General features: G+C 50.5%; 1 protein-coding gene across 1 annotated transcript in view; it reads right to left on the reverse strand.

Moving 5' to 3' along the window:
- The window catches only part of Ptch1 (patched 1), a 57,882-nt gene extending 41,763 nt beyond the window's left edge, over positions 1–16,119 (reverse strand). Inside the window, 2 exon segments of the mRNA XM_038334911.1 lie at positions 14,213–14,405; positions 15,961–16,119. Coding sequence (XP_038190839.1) covers positions 14,213–14,405; positions 15,961–16,119 — 352 coding nt within the window.
- Between the last annotated feature and the right edge of the window lie 3,170 nt (positions 16,120–19,289).

A 19,289-nucleotide genomic window follows, 5' to 3' on the forward strand; every position in this document is an offset into this window, starting at 1 on the left:
CTCTTAACTGCTTAACTCATAACCGTCAGTTATGAATCTTACCTATGTGACAATCAGCACCAGCCAATGCAAGACCACAACCATCATTGATAAAGTGGGCCATGCAAGCAGCAGAGTCGAAACTCTTTGCAAGAATGCACACTACGTCCTACCGGCCATAACTGAGAGGTTTACCTGTGCCTCTGATGCAGCGACATTTTAGGCCTAACGTTTCACTTCTTATTTTATTTATTTATTTTAAGTCTTTGGGGCAGGGTTTCTCTGTGTAGTTTTGGAGCCTGTCCTGGAACTCGCTCTTGTAGACCAGGCTGTCCTCAAACTTACGGAGATCCTCCTGCCTCTGCCTCCCGAGTGCTAAGATTAAAGGCGTGTGTGGCTACCGCCCAGCCTTCACTACATATTTAACTGAGTGTTTTTGCCAGATGACCGGCTACCTTCAGTACATTTAACAGTTTCAAGTCATCCACAGTTGTTTAAACAGCTCAGCTCACCCAGCCAGGATCTACCTCCCTCTGGGTGCACAGGGTGTGTGGCAGGTGGTATGTACTAAGGAGTAGGAGCACTTGGTGGGCAGGACCAGGCACTCCTGTCTAATGCTCTGCTCCAGGAGGGCTACAGGGCCAGTGACATGAACAGGCGATGCCAAGAAAACCAAGTGTCATGAAGACAACTAAGGTGAGCTGGAGACATCATGATGAAGCCTGATTTCTGCAAGAGGAGGGTGGCTGGGACCTGGTGAGATGATGATGTCATTCATTGGCTTGCTCCAGGAGATTCAGCTCCTGAGGCAGACCCAGCACCCCAAGCTGCAGCAGCACTCACCCTAGGTGCTGTGAGCAAGCTAAGAAACAGAAGCCTCTCGGGACAGAGCTGTTTTACAGGCTCGCCTGACACTTGCTAGCTATCTTGGCAAACGCCCCTGGTGAACCAAGGCAGAAGGAAAGCCTGAAGCTGCTCATTCATTACCTGGCTGCCTTCCTGTTGCTCTGAAGTCCCACAAAACCCACGTTTGATGATTACAGTGCTGCAGATCAGAGCTGGTCTATAACCTTTGACTTTAAAAGATCTGAAAGGCACAAGGGCTTGGGGTGTGAGACCCCACTGGCTACCTACAGCAAGTACCCAAGTTCTGTAATTTAAAATGAACTTGTTTGGGTTTAGGATGTAGTTTAGTGAAAGAAAGAAGGTTCAGCTGACATGCAGGAGGCCCTCGGTTCAATGTCAAGAATGAATGAAAGAATGAATGAGCTAAGAAAGTTAACACATATTATATATATATATTAAAGCCCTTGTCTCTTTCCCACCTTCAAGGTCAAAGTTCCTCTGCATAGTTTTTATATAAATAACCAAATTTCACCTATGTGAAAGTACCCAAGGAAAATGAGCCATAAAATTCAGCACTCCTTAGCTAGCTATAGGGTCAGTGAACCATTGTGACAGCCATGATTGCTGAGTAACGAGGGAGACTCAGAAGTTAGGAGCACTGATTGGTCTTTTAGAGGACCTGAGTTCAGTTCTCCACACCCTTTCTGGGTGACTCACAACTGCCTTCAACTTCAGCTCTAGGGTCTCTAATGCCTCTGGCCTTTTGGGTACCACATTTATATGCCCACATGCAGACCACACCCACAAACACATAATTAAAAATAATAAAGTAAAAATAATGTAAGTTCCACAGCTGAGGGTGTGGCTCTGTTGGCAGAATGCTTCCCCAGGAGGAAAGAAATCCCGGGTTCAATCACCAAGCACCGAAGACCAGGTAGTGTGCAGTCCTGTGATCCTAGCCCTCCCTGTGCAGAGGCAGGAGCATCAGAAGCCCAAGGTCATTCTTTGCTACAGAGTGTCTTTAAGGGAGGACCAGCCTGGACTATGTGAGATCCTAGCTAGTTAACAAAGAAACAGGCTCAATTACTACACCTTACTGTGATCTTTTAATCCGTCTCATCCCTAAATGTATTATCTCTAACAATAAAATAACCACTGGCCTCTCGGAAAGAGACTCAGGACCCCAAGACCCAAAACAATCTTAGGCATTTGTGTGACAATGTCCATCTGCAGAGCTAAAAAAAAAAAAAAAAAAAAAAAAATCACCGTTTGCTTAGAGAAACTTTGAGTAATTCCATTGACCCGGGCCAGCTGTGTCATACAGGCTCTGAGCACGAGAGCAGTTGACCAGGCCATAATGGGGCTATACTAATCCAACTACCCTGCCAGCTTCCCTACACCTCACAGGTGGCTGGGAGCACCAAGCTGTGTATCCCAGAGCACATCACACTCACAGTTTGAGCTTTGAGGATGTAGACGAATAACTTCCCCCTTACTTACTGGACAAATCTGTTGCATTCACTGTTTTTTATCACTAAGGAGGCTGTACTCTGTAATAGGACCCCATGGACCACGGCCTCATTTTCCTTTTGATCCTGACCCTTCTTTCATTCTAATTTTGTATGTCATCCTCTACACATATAAAGCTGACACCAGCATTTACAAACGTTGCTTCTGCAAAGAATCTCTCAGTCGGGCTGTGTCTCCTCAAACCATCCAGCATAGCTTTCCAAAGGGAAGCCTGGGGCGGGGCATTCAACCAAGCCATACCCTCTGGATGGGCACCATTCCAATCTACTGTAGACCAGAGTTTCTTCCCCACCATGTCCCCTGCTGGACAGCCACTGTCTTTCCTGCAACCTGAATAAAATGTCTCCAGCACTCACAATAAAAGTTTCTTGTGCACTACGGAAAGAAGATCTGAAGGTCGACAGCAAGGTGGTGTGTATCCCCCCACCCCCCGTGAGCGAGCAACAGGCAAACCGGGACCGTGGTGCACACTCAGAGCATGTTGCACACTCAGAACATGTTTCACAAACGAATGAATGAACGGCCTCAGCACAGAGATCTGGGAACAGGCAGTCATCTGTCCAAGATATTAATTCCCCCCAAAGCCCCAAAAAGTCAGTCAGTCAAAACAAATGACCCTTTCAGCCTGAAAAGCACCCACTCAGAGTCCAATTAGGAAAAATGGGGTCTGTGCACATTCACATTTGATTAACCCTGGGAATTATCGAGCAGCCTCAAAGAGAAATTTTCACCCTCTAGTTGCTTCAGGTCCTTCTTTCAGTGATGCGACTAGTTACCAGGAGAGCCAAAATATACACACGGCTAAAATGAAGGATTCTAAAATCAATGGCACTGGTTCATTTCTAAAGTGAGAGGGGCGGGGGAAAGGGGTAGTGATGTAGGTAGTGAGCTGGCTGAGAACTCAGGGTGAGGTTTGGTCTCTGTGCCCACCCACCCCTTGTGGGGGAGGGGGTGCTGCTCAAAGGTCTGGGCCTCCCCCCCCCACTCCGTTCTCATCAGGAGAGTATGAAGTGCCTATCATGGGAAAAAGCTGGAAACAGCTCAAAGCACACGGGTCCCTCCTGAAAGGACGACCACACAAAAACCTGTAGAGAGCAAAACACATCCACACACTCCCCCACCAGAAGGCCACACCTCAGAGGGCTGACGCAGGTGAGTGAGTGGGCAGACACCCACCAGAGCACTGGGCAGGCATCCGTGCCCCGCCCACCCCCACTCCACAGACCAGTAGCTACCAGTGCCATCTGTTACCAGCCAGTCTTCCCTGAGACCAACCCACTCAACCTGTCGGATGCAATCTCGTCAGCCCAGCACTCGGCCACCAGGCCAGCTGCCTGCAGCAGCTCCCAAGACAACCTGGCATCTGCTGGTGGCCCCTTCTTCCTCAGTCACAAGGGAATGGTGTGCGTGCTCTCACTCAAACCAAACTGCCTAAAGGTCCCAGCCAGACACATCTCTGTCCCTCACTGTGTGCTTGCCGGGCTGGGAAGTTCCCCAAGCTCAACAAGAACACCACGGCACCAGAATGAACTACAAGTCAAGTCTGTTTATCTGTAGAAAAGTGAGCAGAAAGTGAGCACCTCCAGGAGGTGGAACCGGAAACCAGCACAAGTAATTGCATCTAGTTAAGGCCTGAGTTCTTAATTTAAAAAAATAGAAAGGGCTGCCTGGCATAGTGGTGCATGCCTTTAATCCCAGCACTTGGGAGGCAGAGAAAGGCAGATCTTTGTGAGTATATGGTTAGCCTGGTCTACAGAGAAAGTTCCAGGCCAGTCAGGACCACATAGTAAGACCATCTCAAAACACCAAAATAAATAAGCAAGTAATAGAAGGGGGTTAGGATCACTCCGTCGGTAACATGTTTGCCTAGCACATACAGAGCTGAGCCCGGTGATTCTTGTGAGTCAGAAGTTCAAAGCCATCCTCAGCTACATGAGACTTGGTTTCAACAAAAGAGAAATAGAAAGCACCCAAACACAAGCCTTTGCTGGGTATGGCTGTGGCATGACACCAAGCCCAATTCCCATCTTAGTGAAACTGACTTCATTTTTGTTTTCCCTCGACTTCTGAAAGTTTGTATCCAGCCTCTTCTCCTTGCGCAGGCATGCAGGAGAGAAAGCGCAGTCCCCACCTTTGCAGGCAGGCTCCCTGGACTCTGGGAAATGCCACACTGGCCTTGCCTGTACATCTGTGCAAGGAGACATGCAGCACCGGGGGCCACTTTCATGATTTTGTTGCCATCAGGATTAGCTGGATTAGGGGACGGTACATAAGGACCCCCTGGTGCCAGGAGGAAGTCTCATCACCGGGTCAGCGTGGTGTGTGAACTATATTCTGTCAACACCACCACGTCTTTCAGCCACCAACCAAAAAAGTGGGGGAGGGAAGAACAGAGGAGAACGCTCCGGGTGGAAAATGTACAAAACCTCACTGCATCCCGAACAGGCGTTTCAAAGAGGGAGCCATTCAGGGCTGCTCTTTCAAGCAAGGACCCTACTTGATTTTTTTTTTTTTCTATTTTATCTGTAAAGAATTTAGTTGAGTCTGACAGTGATTACAGACATAGGAAATGTTGCAGCCCACAGTGGGGTCTCTCTCTCTCCCTCTCTCTCTCTCTCTCTCTCTCTCTCTCTCACACACACACACACACACACACACACACACACACTTTCCCTAACTTCAAGACCAGTACTTTAGGCAGAGTCCCACCAATGAGACCTTGCCCCTTTGGTCAGAACTCACATGCCCAATAGTCCCTTTTCCCTGAAGAGGAAAACAGCGTCCTACCCAGTCAGGAATTCTCCCCACACTTAATGTGAAGGAAAACAATGTGGGGAGGAGAGGCAAGCAGGGCTGACGAAACCACAACTTCCAAGCTCTTTTATAGCTCAGTGCCTGGAATTCCCCTTTCCCTTACTGGAAACCCTCAGGTTCATTTTCCCACCTACCCCCCATCCATACCCACTCATGAAGACCTGCTTGAAGGAAGGATCACTTGTAGAGAAAGTAATGGGACTTCTGCAAGTGTGCACAAGCATGGATGTGTGTATGCAACGTTACTGAACGGTTCCTCTTGCACAGAACTGGGCTGTTCCGTCAAAGCAGTACCTGTTATATTTCTGTCTTTCTCTTCTGTTTGGCGTATTCACCACCGAGAGAAAAGGAGGTAAGCTTTGGCGGCCCTGACCTGCAGCTGGGACACAATACTTTCGCACAGCCCTGCCGACCCCTGACATAAATTTTACTCCGCAGCTGGCACTTACACACTCAACATTACCATATGTATAGCTGCGCCGTGCTAATTATGCTAATCACCTGTCTAACTCGCTGCTGCGAAAAATGGTTGTATTTAGCAGTCCAGTGCTTACCAATGCAGCTTACTGTGTGGCTGAAATGTACATTCAGACGGCACTGAATGGCAAGATTTTTCCACGTTGCTGGCTACATTCAGGCCTCAGAAAAATTTATTCAAGTCAACTGGTTTCGGTCCGCAACAAAAAAGTTACGAGAGAAAAGTGAGTGTGTTCTTGCCCTAACATTCTGGATCTGCTTGCAAGCAAAATGATAAATCAATTGGTGTGGGAAACAAAAAAGGGGAGAGATTTCTTTGGGGAGCCCATGTGAAACTGTAGCCTATTTTAAGAAAAAAAAAGAAGAAGAAAAAAAGGGGGTCATCCTATCCCCCAAATCTCTAGAGAGAGCAGCTAACAGATATTTAGACCTAATCCAGAGTCTCTCAAATTGCAAGCACTGGTTGCAACCAAGCCAGGTGTTAGATGTGCTTTTCTGGACCACATGTAGATTAAAATGACGCGTGATTCTTGACATATTTTAAACTAATTATAACAGTATGACAATTTCCTTAGGGGAAACAGGTAAAAACAAATAACCTCTTGGGCAGCTAGGAAAAAAAATGGTTTGGTATTTTTTTCCTTAGGCTAAGCGAGGCCTTCGTGATGTTTAACTATTCTGTAAAGGTTTCTGGTTTCCCAGTAGAGGGGCAAAGGAAACTGAGGCCTGTGGGAAGGAAAAGGTGGGGGTGGGGAGGATGCAGCAGTGGGGGAGGGAAAGGCAGGGAGTCAAGAAGCCTCTATTTTCTGTAATCTCAAATTTCCTGTTTTTGCTATTACCATTTCTTCGGAACATGCTATGGATGGCTTTCTTAAATCAGGAAAATATTAGACCACTTATTTTAACAATTGCCAAAATCCGATTTCCTCCTAACTCACAAAATATGTTTCCCGCCGCCCCCCACCCCCGGCATTCTTCACTGTGAGTCTGGTCCTTCTGAGGAAGGCTGAATACACATTCTGTGGTCTCTCTAGGTTCCCATTCTTAGCTGTTTGAAGTACTGTAAAAACACACCTGAGTTGTGTAGCAGCCAGAGGAGCCTAGCTACCCACCCCCTTGGCCAGCAGCAGCATCCTGATTTCCTCTAGAAGGCACAGCAAACAGGAAAGCCCTGCATCTGATATGGTATCTTGAGCCACCTCCCGGGGTGGCACTGCAGCAGCCCTGTGATAAATCTTGGGCTTAAACCTAGAAGGTGAAGCAACATGGCAGGCTTTCTCTGACACTGTAGGAGGTCCCGAGGAGAGCTGGCCTATCTCGGTCTAGGTTCCCCTCACCTTCCAACTTAACTAAGAGCAGATGGCAAGAACACTGTTTACAGTAACTTAAGGATGCTCCTCAAAGAACGTAGCTTTCTTCCTACTCAATCCCAACCCCCCATGCTATTCAACTTTCGTTAGTTAGTTTGTTTGTTTTGGCCGCAGTGGGGCCAGAACTCAGGGTCTGTGGCACCCTAGCAAGTGCTGTACTACTGAGCCCCATATCTAACACCCTCTATGAAAGGCAAGTTGCTTCTCTATGGCGTTTTATCACAGGACGCTGCTTGCGGCCTTCCAAAGTGTTAATATATCTGGGTTTTGTGCTTCCAAACCTTGATTGTGCAGCCCCTAACTCCAGCGGAACGACTGTGCTGGGTGGACAGACAGCCAAAGGCCTGCTCTGCTCCTCTGGGTCTCCTGTTCTTCTTAAATAGGAGACGGACCACCCTGCCTTGTGGCACGGAGCAGTGTTTACATTGCAATCCTTGACTATGTAATACATCTGGCATTTTTGGGCAGGATCCCTGAGCTGGTAGCCAGACGCCCTTAAGCACACTGACTGAAAGCCCGTTTCCAGGTCCTTCTGTCTTCTGTCCATGCCTGGTCAATAGCTGCTCCACTGAGCACATCTGCAGAAGCTTCCTTCCATTTATCCCAACAGGAGGGATATAACGCGTATACCGTGACATGCATGGACACCTGTTTCTTCACTATAGTGTCACCACCACTGACAGTAAGTGCCATGGAACCCACAGGTAAGGTGAGCTAGTCAGGCCAATTCACAGCTGGGCTTCTGGATTACAAGGAAGGCCCGCCTTCCCATATGAAATCTCTAACAACCTTGTCTTTGTCCACCAAAGAAAGTTTCCCTAACACAAGGCAACAGTTTTGCCAACTATGTTCTAAATTCCGGTTAAATCCCAACGCCACCACCCTGACTGCCACCCTCGACAGACAAGGGACGCCACTTTCTGGACACCTCCCAACGTTCAGGCCTCGATGGCGGCCCTTCACTGTCTAGGAAGGCGAACTTTTCCTGCCAAATCTACTTAAATGCTGACATGCAGAAAAAAATTAATGCAAAGCAGTATAAAGGGAGTATCAGTCTAATACAAAAGGATCCACAGTCTGCTGTGGGAGAAACCTATCAAGAAGCCCAAATCCAGAGGTTGGCAGCAAAGAAAAAGCCAGAAGGGCTTGTACTTCCGGGGCACTCCTGGTTGTATCTGTGCATGCAAAAACTGTCCCCACTGAGAAGACTCCAAAAGGGTCTTCCTCCTGTCCACACTGAACTGCCCCTCCCCAAGCAGAACCTCTGAACTCTGGGGTATTATATGAACTATTTCATGAGGGGGAATATCTAAGGCTACAGGGTCAGCCAACAACTGGATAAGAAAATCAGTCCACTTCTATCTCTAGCAAAGCCCTGTATTTCCACAGGCTCTGGTGGGGGTTCCATTTAGGGAAAGGCTGAAGCAGGTAAGGTGTCTGGGTGGAAATGTTACAGTTTGTGTCTCACTCAGCAGCTCAGAGATGCTCCAGGACTCAATTCTCCCCTACATCATGGGCCACAAGCAGGGTGTGTGTGTGTGTGTGTGTGTTAAGATTTATTTCATACACTCTGGCCATTTTATACACATAGAAAGAACATGTCCATGGTTCTTAAAAGTTACCTTGTAATTCTGCAAAAAGCAACTCTTCTGCTGGCCAGAACCCAACAGAGTACTCCATGGACCCCACTACATCCCACAAAGTATATAAAGGCTCTGAAGCTACTGTCTCACCCCACTGGTTCAAAAGCACACATCTACCAATTCTTTCCTAACCGATCAGAAAGACCTTTGCAGAGTGACCCACTTGTGGGGAAATGAACTCGAGCAATTTAGGAGTGAGTGAATGGGTAGGTGGGAGGAGGGCAGGAGTGGGTGACCAGAGAAAGAACGGAAGAGAAAGGGAGCCACCTGTCAGGAGTCTGTAGCAGGCACTGGAAATAACAGTAGAATATGAGAATCGTAGAGGTACAGTAATTTTTAGGGCTAATTCCCTCACTCCCCCACCCCAAAGTGTCAAGATACTGTTGCCAAGAGATGAAAGACTTTTGTGCAAAACGGATTCCATGAAATCTAGTCTCCTTCAGCATCACTGTAAAACACTGTATTCAAGGGCCCTGACACATCACCCCCTAAACACAGCACTCTTCAGGGGTTCACTCTCAGGTACTCACTGTGTGGGAGGTAGCCACAGAAGCCCCTCTCTGCATCCAGAAACCCCTCTCTCTACCCACCTCACCACAAGAGAAATTAAGCAAGCAGGAGTAAGTACCACCTCACCCCAAGTGGATAGGGCTCCAGGGGTCACAGGCAGGTCAGCACTGAAGGCGAAATCCAAATGAAACATAAACATGTATTGTGAAAAGCAGACCAATCTCCCTAGCTCTCCAGCCAGCATTAATCTCGGCATCAGCTGTGGTGCATAACCTAAACACACAGACCAGGCGGCTCATACATCTGGAAGCTGTCATCTCCTGGAAGCTCCAAGCGGCGCTGGATGCATCTGCAACAGTCCATGACCCAAACTGGCTTATGAACGAACTTCTTGGTGGGTCAAGAATGGTGGGCAGCCTAGAGATGGGTCCGGAGCTCAGCATCTGCCCAGCGTGGGAAATATCTGAGTCACCTGCTGTTTTTTTTGCAAGTATTTATTGGTGGTTTTAACTTGTCATTCATTTTTCCCAAAGTACAAAGGGAACACCAACAACATGCTTGCACCTCTCCTGTGTGAATTTGTTCATCAAACTGTACACACACACACACACAGACCACAGTGGTGCCTTTGCAGACCCAATTAAACCTGCAAAGCACAGGTCTTCTACCAAGCCACTTATCCAACTCTGTGGTTCTCAGTTGGGGCATCTCACAAAGAATGGGTATGACAACTTGATTAGGACAGTGTTGCTGGGACTTAGTGGGTAGCATTCACAGGTTCTGCTGCACACCCTCTAGGGTGCACAGCCTCTCACAGTGGAGAATCACCCAGATTCACTAGCAAGAGTGCCAAGGCTGAGCAACAGTAGGATGGTGGCTCTAACTGTGCAGAGCCCACAGAAAACACACAGTACAGACTTGAGAGCGAGACAGCCCATCAAATAAGAATGTTTTTTAAAAAGCAAAATCTCCTGTTTCTCTTTTTAAAAAGTTTTCATCTTCCTCCCCGATACTGGCCTTAAAGCCCTTAACAATCAAACACCAGGGCAATATGGAGTCATTTCAAGGTTGTTGCCCTTTTCAGAAAAGGAGGCCAGGCGCTGGCTAAGCTTTTATCTCGGGGAGATAAATGAAGATTCTGTCACAGGAGTACCTTGACAACAAACTTCTGACACAGTGCTGGGGGGGGGGTGCGCAGAGGGGAAAGAGATATTAAGGAGCTAGGACAGCAGATCTGTTAACTCAAAGGAAAGAAATGCTATTGAGAAATGAGCACAGTTCAAAATCAAAATCAAAACAAAAAACAGTTCCCGTCAGCACCCTGAGAAGCATCAGGGAGGGGACCAAGAGCTAAGAACCACAGATCTACAACAGCATCTTGGAAAGCCCACACAGGCCCTACCCACTCTACATGGCACACACCTCTGTGGACCTTCCAAACCACCAGATGCCCAACCCCTACTTCATCCACCCCCTCAATGGTCACTAGAAGGTGAACACTGAAGGCCACCACAAATTATTATTATTATTACTTTTGAGTCTTCACCCATTCTCTTCATTATGCCTAGAATGTTCCTCACCTCCACCCTCCCAAGCCTGGGACCATCCTGGAAGTCTCCCCTGATTTCCCTAACAACTTGGCAATTAACCACCTAGTGACTCCTATAGATGGTCATCACTCTTTCTCTCGAGTGTCTTGGCAGTGCCTGGTGCAGAGTAGGCACAGAGAACCCACACTGGTCAAATGCATCTGACTGGAAATAACCACTCGTGGTTTTGTATTTATGTGCCACCATGTTTCTGTGATAGCAGGTGCCCAACTACACTAAGGTCTTTACCAAACCTTTTTGGCCCACTCACAAGTAAGTTCTTGTTGATATCTGTGAAATTTAAAAAAAATACACCCTAAGACCCAGGTGTGTTAACATCTCACATATGATGGAAAGTTTCTCGAAAGGCAACCATTAAACCAACGTCTTAACAGAATCAAAAACATCATTTATGCATGCACAGAAGGTGTGCACTTGTGGGAAGGGAGGGAGGGAGGGAAACAATGGCTTCCTCTTTGTGGTGAATGGATTGACTATCTTAATAAGCTACGTTTTTCTTCAGGGTGTTATGCCACGAAGTTAAGGCAAAGATGTGGCTGTTGAGGAGATTTCCCTAACTTTTTGGTCATAGTAAAAATCTTTTGGCAGACAGAATGCACACGGCAAGCCTGTGTGAAGACACCCACACAAGCACAAAGGTAGGAGAAACAGCAAACTTTCTAAACCGTCCCCCCAGCTTTCCTTTTCTCTTACAATCTGTCTTTCCTCTCTTGTGATCTTAACTGAGGACATGTGAGACCTCTCCTCGTCTGTCTGTGTGCACAGCAAGCTGGTGGCTCCTATAATCACACCCAGAACCTGAAGCATCAAGCAACAGCGTGCTTCACTGACAGTGATAAAGAAGAGACTGAAGCAAAGATGAACCTCAGCTTGGGCCTGTTGCTCACTGTGACTCTCCGACCTCCACTGTCACCCATAACCACCGGGATTTTACTCCTCAAAGCCAAGACCCACAGGAGAACACTAAACTCCATACAGCATAAACAAGACCTCAGGTTACTGGGACATTGGGTTCCCCTTGTCCAGCTTAATTTATGAAACTTGCTTCTTGTAGAAGGCAAGAATGAATAAATGAATGAACGAGGCCAAGTCAATCAGACTAAACAGCGGAAATCAATGAACGCCAGGCAAAGTGAATATGAATGGAAATGCAGATGACCATTTATGGTCATTATTGGAAAAGGTGTCACTTGAATAAATGGACAGCTGTTATAAGGAACATTATATACATATATGTATAGGTACTTTATTGAGTTCCAAGACTTATAAAAAGAAATACATACTACCTGGAGTATGGTGGTTGCTTAAAACGTAGGTGTTAAGTGTTCCCAGGAACCAATGAGCCATACTATAATGCCAATGCAAGAAGGAGCTAAGACCCCTGAGCCTGTAGTTGGGGATGTGGAGGGTTTGCCTAGCATGATGGGGCCGCAGTATGGTCTATACTAGTGTCTGTGTGTGTGTGGAGGGAGGGGGGCGTTCAAGATGCCCAAAGTAGGCCAGGGTGTGCCTGCCCCCTTACTGACCATCTTCCCACTGAACCCTGCAGTCCATCTTCACAAATCTCATGTCATTCTTGAAACAACTACTCCAACTACTAAAAACCAAATCGCGCATGGTCATTGGTGTGGAAAAAGTCAACTGTGGAACCACTAGCTCTATTTCTACACTACAGCCCTGCTGGTCAGTTCCTGCACCTAGGACCTTAACTTCCCTTTCCGGGGGTCTTGTCGACAGTGGCCTCTTCCTACTACAGCATCCTCTTGCTAGCCTCTCCAGTACTCCCGTCTGCCTCAAGACATCACTAAGGCCTTTTTTCTCCTAATTAAACGTTCATGAACCAGTCCAAGTGTAAACCTAAACTTGGTGAAAATACATTGAATTCCAGAAGTCTGAAGCACAGATCTCTGGGCAGTGTCTCCCAACACAGTGCTTAGAACAGTATACAGTATAGAAACTCAGGAAACTTGTTGCTAAGGGACTAAGTGGGTACTCAATAAAACTAGTCCCTGAACTACCAATGACAAGGAAGCAAAGTGGCATAAATTACCTAATGGAATCAATCCAAAGGACACCTTTGTAGTCATTAACCAAGCTACTGAGGCAGGAATGCGTTCTGCTTTTGACGATTTGGATTATTTTTACTTTTAACTATTATTTTGTCACTTTTCAACTAAATACTCCATTATTTGCAGAACACCGAAAGGTGGATATTCTGGAAGGTTAGTTTCCAATACCATCCTGAGGAATTGCTCATTAACTCCGGTTTCCAAATTTTATCCTGGGTGGCTTACAATAGACACGCACCAGATATCTGGGGTTGAAACATCTGCCCAACTACTCAGATGCCCAAAGCAGTGTTTGCCGGAGGCTAAAATGTTTTCAAACAAGGGATTGATACTTTTCAAAGAGATAACTGAGAAACGACCAAAGAAGAAAAAAAGGGAAAAGAAAGCTTGTATTCACAAAGGGCCTGAAATCGTCCATGGTGGTGGGGTGGGGGAAAACGGCGAACCTAGTTTCAATTTAGAAGTCCTTTTCTAAAGCAGGTCGCAACCCCCCAAATCGAGGAACGTGGATAAAAAAGACCGGCACACAAACCGCAGGGGGAGCTCCCGTGGCCCCTCCTATCAAACCTGCATTCTTTAAAAAAAAAAAAAACACACACACACACATTTCTTTCTTGCACGCCTGCCAAACGCAGCCTGCCCCCAGAATAATTCCATTTAAAAAGCCCCCACCCGCGAGGAAACTTTAATCTATTTTGCAAACACGCGTTCCAGTTTGGGCTTTACTATTTTTTAACTCCCCCACGCCGCCCCCCCTTTTTTTTTTGTACCTTGAGACAAATGTTTTTTTCCCCCCAGAGTTGAAAGCTGTCCAAAAAACAGGACCACACACGCGGCCGCCTCCGCAGGCCCGCGCGGCGCCCGCCCCCCGCTCGCCCCGGGGGCGCGCACACTCCCTGCAGCTAGAGGGGTGGCCTTGCCCTCCACCCCCTCTTCTTTCTGGGCAGACGCGGTGGGTGGGTGGGGGGGAGGGAAGAAAGCCGAGCCCAGGAGCCCAGATCCGAGAGGCCTTCCTCGGGCCGCTGGCACCCTGGTCAAAGCCAGGCGGGCGGCTGTGGCGGACCTTGGGGACCCCCCCTCGGCCCTGCCGAGTGGTCCGTCCCGCGCAGGGGCCTCGCGCCCCCGCCACTCTCTCCCACCACACCTAGCAAGGCGCAGCGCCCCGAGTAGATTACAGCGCGGCCTTTGTCGGGAGGGCCTGGCTGCAGTCCAGGCATGCAAACAATAAACAGTCGCCCCTGGTGCGGGCAGGGGCTCCACTGGCCACAGCGAGGCTCTAGGTGCAGGCTGGCAAATATCTTTATCAAACACTGGAAGGAAGGGAAGGAAGACGAAGGACGCGCCAGCGGCGCCGAGTCTCTTACCTTCCACCCACAGCTCCTCCACGTTGGTCTCGAGATTAGCTGCCTTTAATCCCACAGCGAAGGCCCCAAATATGAGGAGGCCCACAACCAAAAACTTGCCGCAGTTCTTTTGAATGTAACAACCCAGTTTAAATAAGAGTCTCTGAAACTTCGCTCTCAGCCACAGCGGCGCTTTCCGGCCAGTAGCCTTCCCCTGGGGACGAAGCAGAAGGGAGGAGTGAACGCCGGGGAGTCGCTATCCCGGCACACCGGCCTGGGGACCCCCCACCCCAGCAGTGGGGGGCGTGGGCGGCCGTGGCGCAGGGACTTGCCCTCAGGGCTGAAACTGGGACTAGTAAGAGGGAGCCCTGGGGGTATGGGGGACTAGGTTGTAAATCTGAGCGAGGCTGCAGCGTGGGAACTGCACTCTAGGGACCACGGGGCGCCCCCACGCGTGGCCTGTGTATTATTCTTGAATAAGACTTGGCGAGCTGGGGAGAGACTAACAGAGAAGCCGCCAACTGCAGGCAGGCACTAGTATCCCGGACCTGGAGAGGGAGGGCAGACAAGTCCAACACTTAAATCACCAGGCCACGACCCCCTCCCTTGCCCCAAGTCCTGCTCCAGCCGTGGGCCTCCTCCGGTACGCCGGAAGGTGGGTGAAGAACACAAGCGCACTTAGGGACAATATACAGCGACCGTGGCCCATCTGGCCCCCGGCCTGGCGTGGCTGCACGCGGGGGTCCACGTGGTGAGCCCGGCAGCCAGAGCTCGCTCCACACTCTTTGCTACGGCCTTGGAAGACGACGCAGGGGCTCAGTTAGGAAGTGCGGCAGCCATCTGCAACTTACACTATTTGTGCTCTGAAGAGGGCGGCCACAAGGATCTTTCCCTCCTCTCCCACTACCTCCTGGTGAAATCTTTTAAGGAAAAAAAAAAAAAAAGCCGAGTATACGGGGAAGAGGCCCAAGCCGGCGCCGGCGGGGGTCCGGGCTGGGCGCAGGCTGCTTTCGGGACGGCGGAGCCCTGGTGCTGGCCAGGGCCCCGGCCGGCCCCAGGCTAGGTGCTCGCCTTCCCTGGATTCCACACATTTCAGCCAGCCTCGTAAACACAATGAACCCGGTCGTTCCGCACACCAGCACCGAAGATTTAAGGTGGCAACTTGTTTACAACTGCCCCTCTCTCCGGCAGGCTGGGAGAAGAGGCGGCCCAAAACCTGGAAGAGAGGGGACGTCCTCTCCCGAGAATAATTTTTAAGGAAGCAGAGATTTCAAGCTCAACGAAAGCAGAACCGGCTGCCAAAAAAGGAAACCACCTTTACTTTGGCTCCCTCCCCTCTGCCTCTCTCCGCCTCTCTCCACTCCGCCTCCCCCTCGAAGAGGTTAAGAAATGTGGCAACGCGGAGGTTTAAGGCTGCAACCGAGGGCAGGGGCTCGGGTGAAGGGCGCTGGGGCCCGGGGCAGCGCTGCACCGCAGCCGCCCTGGAGGTGGTCCACTCAGGACGGTTTCCAAAGCTCCGGAAAAGGCACACCAGGGAGGGCGTGTGCGCGCGCACACACCACACACGCACACACACGCACGCACGCACCCCTCCACCCCCTGCGGACCTCAGACAGCCCTTTCCTCCGAAGTCCGGAGGGAGGGTTTGAAATTTTCAGCCTTCACTTGTCTTCTGCTTTTTCAGGAGGGTGTCTGTGTGCGTGTGTGGCAGGGATCCCAAAGAGGAAGAAGAGGGAAGAGTGGAGAGGGAGGAGGGAACAGACGTGCACCTTGGAAATCTGCTCCAGAGCGAAGGCGGCGTCGCAGTAGCTGGGCCGGTGCAGATAGTCCCGGTCCGGAGCGGCGCGGTGAGGTCCCCCGGTCCGTCTGCGCCTCCCGCCGCCGGCCTGCCTGCCCAGGGCCCCGGCGGCGTTACCAGCCGAGGCCATGTTGCCGCCGCCGCGGGCTCCGAGCGCGCCTGGGCGCTCGGCTCGCGAGGACGCTGCTGGCCGCCGGGGACTCCGGCTCCGGGTGACAGACCCGCTGCTGCCGCTCACACGGCGGGCGCTGCGGGTGCTGCGGCCGTGGCCGCTGCCGGGGACTCAGACCCTGCCCCTTCCATTGCCACATTGCGCGTGGGTCCCGAGGTCTCTGCGGCCGCCGCTGCCCACATCCAGCTCGCGGGAGGGCGAGAACCGGCGCTTCCAGGGCGCGCCTCGCGGTCCCCAAGTCCCCCCAGACGTCCCCGCCCCGCGCCGCGACCCCTTCACGGCAGAAGGCGCGCGCAGACCCCCGCCACTCGCGCTGGCTTCCTCGGCGCCCACTGCCGGCGACGCGACGGTGCCCCGCGGGTCTCAGCGATGCCGGGCCGGAGCAGCCGCTGCTCCCACTGTTCCCGCTGCTGCTGCTGCTGCTGCTGCTGCTGCTGCTGCTGCTGCTGCTGCTGCTGCTGCTGCTGCTGTTGGTGGTGGTGGTGCTGCGCCTGGGGTTGGCGGTGGCGGCTTCTGAAGCGGCTGCTCGTTCTCGGACTGCTGGGTTCGCGGTGGCTGCTCGGTCCCGGACTCTGCTTTCTTGTTCTCCTCACCGACCCGCTGGACCATTCTGCCCCCGCGCCGCGCGCCTCTCTCGCTCCCGGGACCTGGGGACTCCGCTCTGTGTGTGTGCAGCGGGCAGCGGCCGCAGCAGCTCCTTGACTCAATAGATGAGATGGAAGAAGAAAAAAAAGAACTCTCTCCATTTGGAGAAAGAGGAGGAGGAGGGGAGGGGGTGGAGGGGGAGAGAGCGAGCGAAAGAGAAAAAGGCTGGAACTCCCGCCCCCGGGGCTGTCAGATGGCTTGGGTTTCTGCGACGCGATTGGCTCGCGGAGGGCAGAAATTACTCAGCAAACATGACTATTATTAGCTGCTTAGCAACAGCTCACCAAAGTAGAGAGACCACCCAGGTAGGCAACCCCCGTGTGTGCATCCCCGGCTGGGGGGGGGGGGGGACTCGCTCAGCGCCAACCTTCTCTCATGCAATACTTCCATTAAGGAATGCTCCCCCTCCTTTCTTTCTTATTTCTTTTCTTTTCAACAGTGTCTTCTTTTTGTGAGACGGCTTTTGCGAGCGCGCGCGCAAACACACACGCACACGCTCACACATACAGGAGCATTTGCCTCGCAATAGACACGGGGGATATGTAATATTTTTTTAAGCGCTTAAACAATTTCTGAGATTCCTCAAAGAAAACCCTTTTAGAGGCTCTTTGGCCTCAAGCTGCAGCAAATACTGGGAGGTCCGCCTTGAATTCCCAGGCCTGCACCAATAATGACAGGGTGGTGGATAGTGCGCCAGTGTGTGCCAATTTTTTTTTCTCCTCTTTTCTTTTATAACCAAAGGCAAGACTTAGACTCTCGCAGGGAACAACGCCTCGTATTAAGATAAACAAAATGGAAATCTAAAGAGAGCAAGGATGTTGGGAAAAGCCACCTTTTTAAAAATCCCCTGGCACCCCCCCGCAAAAAAAACATACACAACAGCACAGTCCAATTTGAAAGAGTTTGTAAAGAGAAACCAGACACATAGTCTCGTAGGAGTCGAAGCTTTTTTTTTATTTGACTCTTTAATATATAAAAAGAAACAATCTTTTCGGGAGCCCAGAGAAATGAAATTGAGAGATTTCCTGATTATTTGGGTTTCATCTGGACCCCCTTTAATTAATCATATTTTTACATAAAGTCAATTTTAGGCTTTTAAAAAATAAAACTGTATGCATCCTGCAATATTTAGTAGTGTGACGTAGGAGAAAATAAAGGCTTTGATGTCGGATTCATTTGAAACAAATTGTGGGCAGATCGCGAGGATTTGTACTGCTATTGCGTCCAGTGTCACTAAGACATCCCGGGGATTTGCTTTACATTGAACAAAAAACATGCGACCTTCGGGGTGGTGGGAGTCCTGGAACCAGCGACAAATTAAACTGTCTACACAACTACGCTCTTTAAGGGGGGGGGGAAAAACTTAAGAAAACACATTCCATTCTCCAATAAGTTTTCAAATAAAGTTCCTCCCTGCAGTAGACACCAGACCCAGAAACACTGGATTCTGCTACATCCTATTATTTTTCTTTTCCCACTTGAACTGTAGAGGGAACCGGAGTAGTAAGAAGCCAACAGAAGCCGTGAAATGGGGCAGTGTGGCTTTAAGATGCACACGGTGTGTGTTCATTGAAAAAAAATAAGAAAGAAAAGGAAAGAAAGAAACCCAGATGGAGGGAAAGGGGGAGGAGCGGGGAGAAGGCGGGGCTTGGCCCGCCACGTGACCCACACCGAGAGGCCCGTCCGCGCGCACGCGTTGGCGCGCGCGCGCACGCGCGGTCTTATCTGGGGCCTGCGCCGGGTGCAGGCACAGCAGGTAACCCGGTCGGCTCGCTGGGCCTGCGCGCCCTGAGCCCTCAACGCGGTACGCACCGCCTTCCGGGGCCCCGAACGGTGTGCGCGCCCGGCCGGCGCGGATAGACGTGCCGGACACGCCGTAGTACATTCCTGAAGGCGGCCCGGCCCCCTCGCGCTGCCCAATGCGTGCACGGCCTCCCTGCTGACGGCCAATGGCTGCGCTTCGGCCCTTCCATTCAGTGGCGCAGGCTGTGGCTAAGCAGGGGCAGTGCACGCGGCTCCCAGGGGGCCTTTCCCTCCCACCGCGTTGCTGTCTCTCGCCGCTGCCTAGCCTGCCTACCCACCCTCCAGCCTCATCTCCTTCCGGACTTTCTTAGGACGCTTTACCATCCTGAATCCCAAACCCACAAAACCTGAGCGGTTCCTGAAGCCGGGTGGTGAATCTGAGATGAGTGACCGAGTAGAAGTGTTTGGGGGTGCTCACAGAATAAGGAAGAGGACCTGCGTGCTGGGCCAGCGCGGAAATTCAAAATTCCTAACACCAGGGAGCACGTGATTTTCCAACGACTGACTTTCGGAAGTGCAGCTGAAAAATTCTTAAGGGAAGGCGTGCAGGGTGAGGGAAAGGACACTACCTTAAGAGCGAGCAAAGTGCTGGAAGCGGAGCTGCTAAGTCTTGGAGTAAAATCCTTTTCTCTGATAGTTTATCAACATAAAGCAAAAAAGGATGAACTACAATTTTAGCT

Source organism: Arvicola amphibius, chromosome 6 (assembly GCF_903992535.2).
Source record: "Arvicola amphibius chromosome 6, mArvAmp1.2, whole genome shotgun sequence".
Lineage (NCBI taxonomy): Eukaryota > Metazoa > Chordata > Mammalia > Rodentia > Cricetidae > Arvicola > Arvicola amphibius.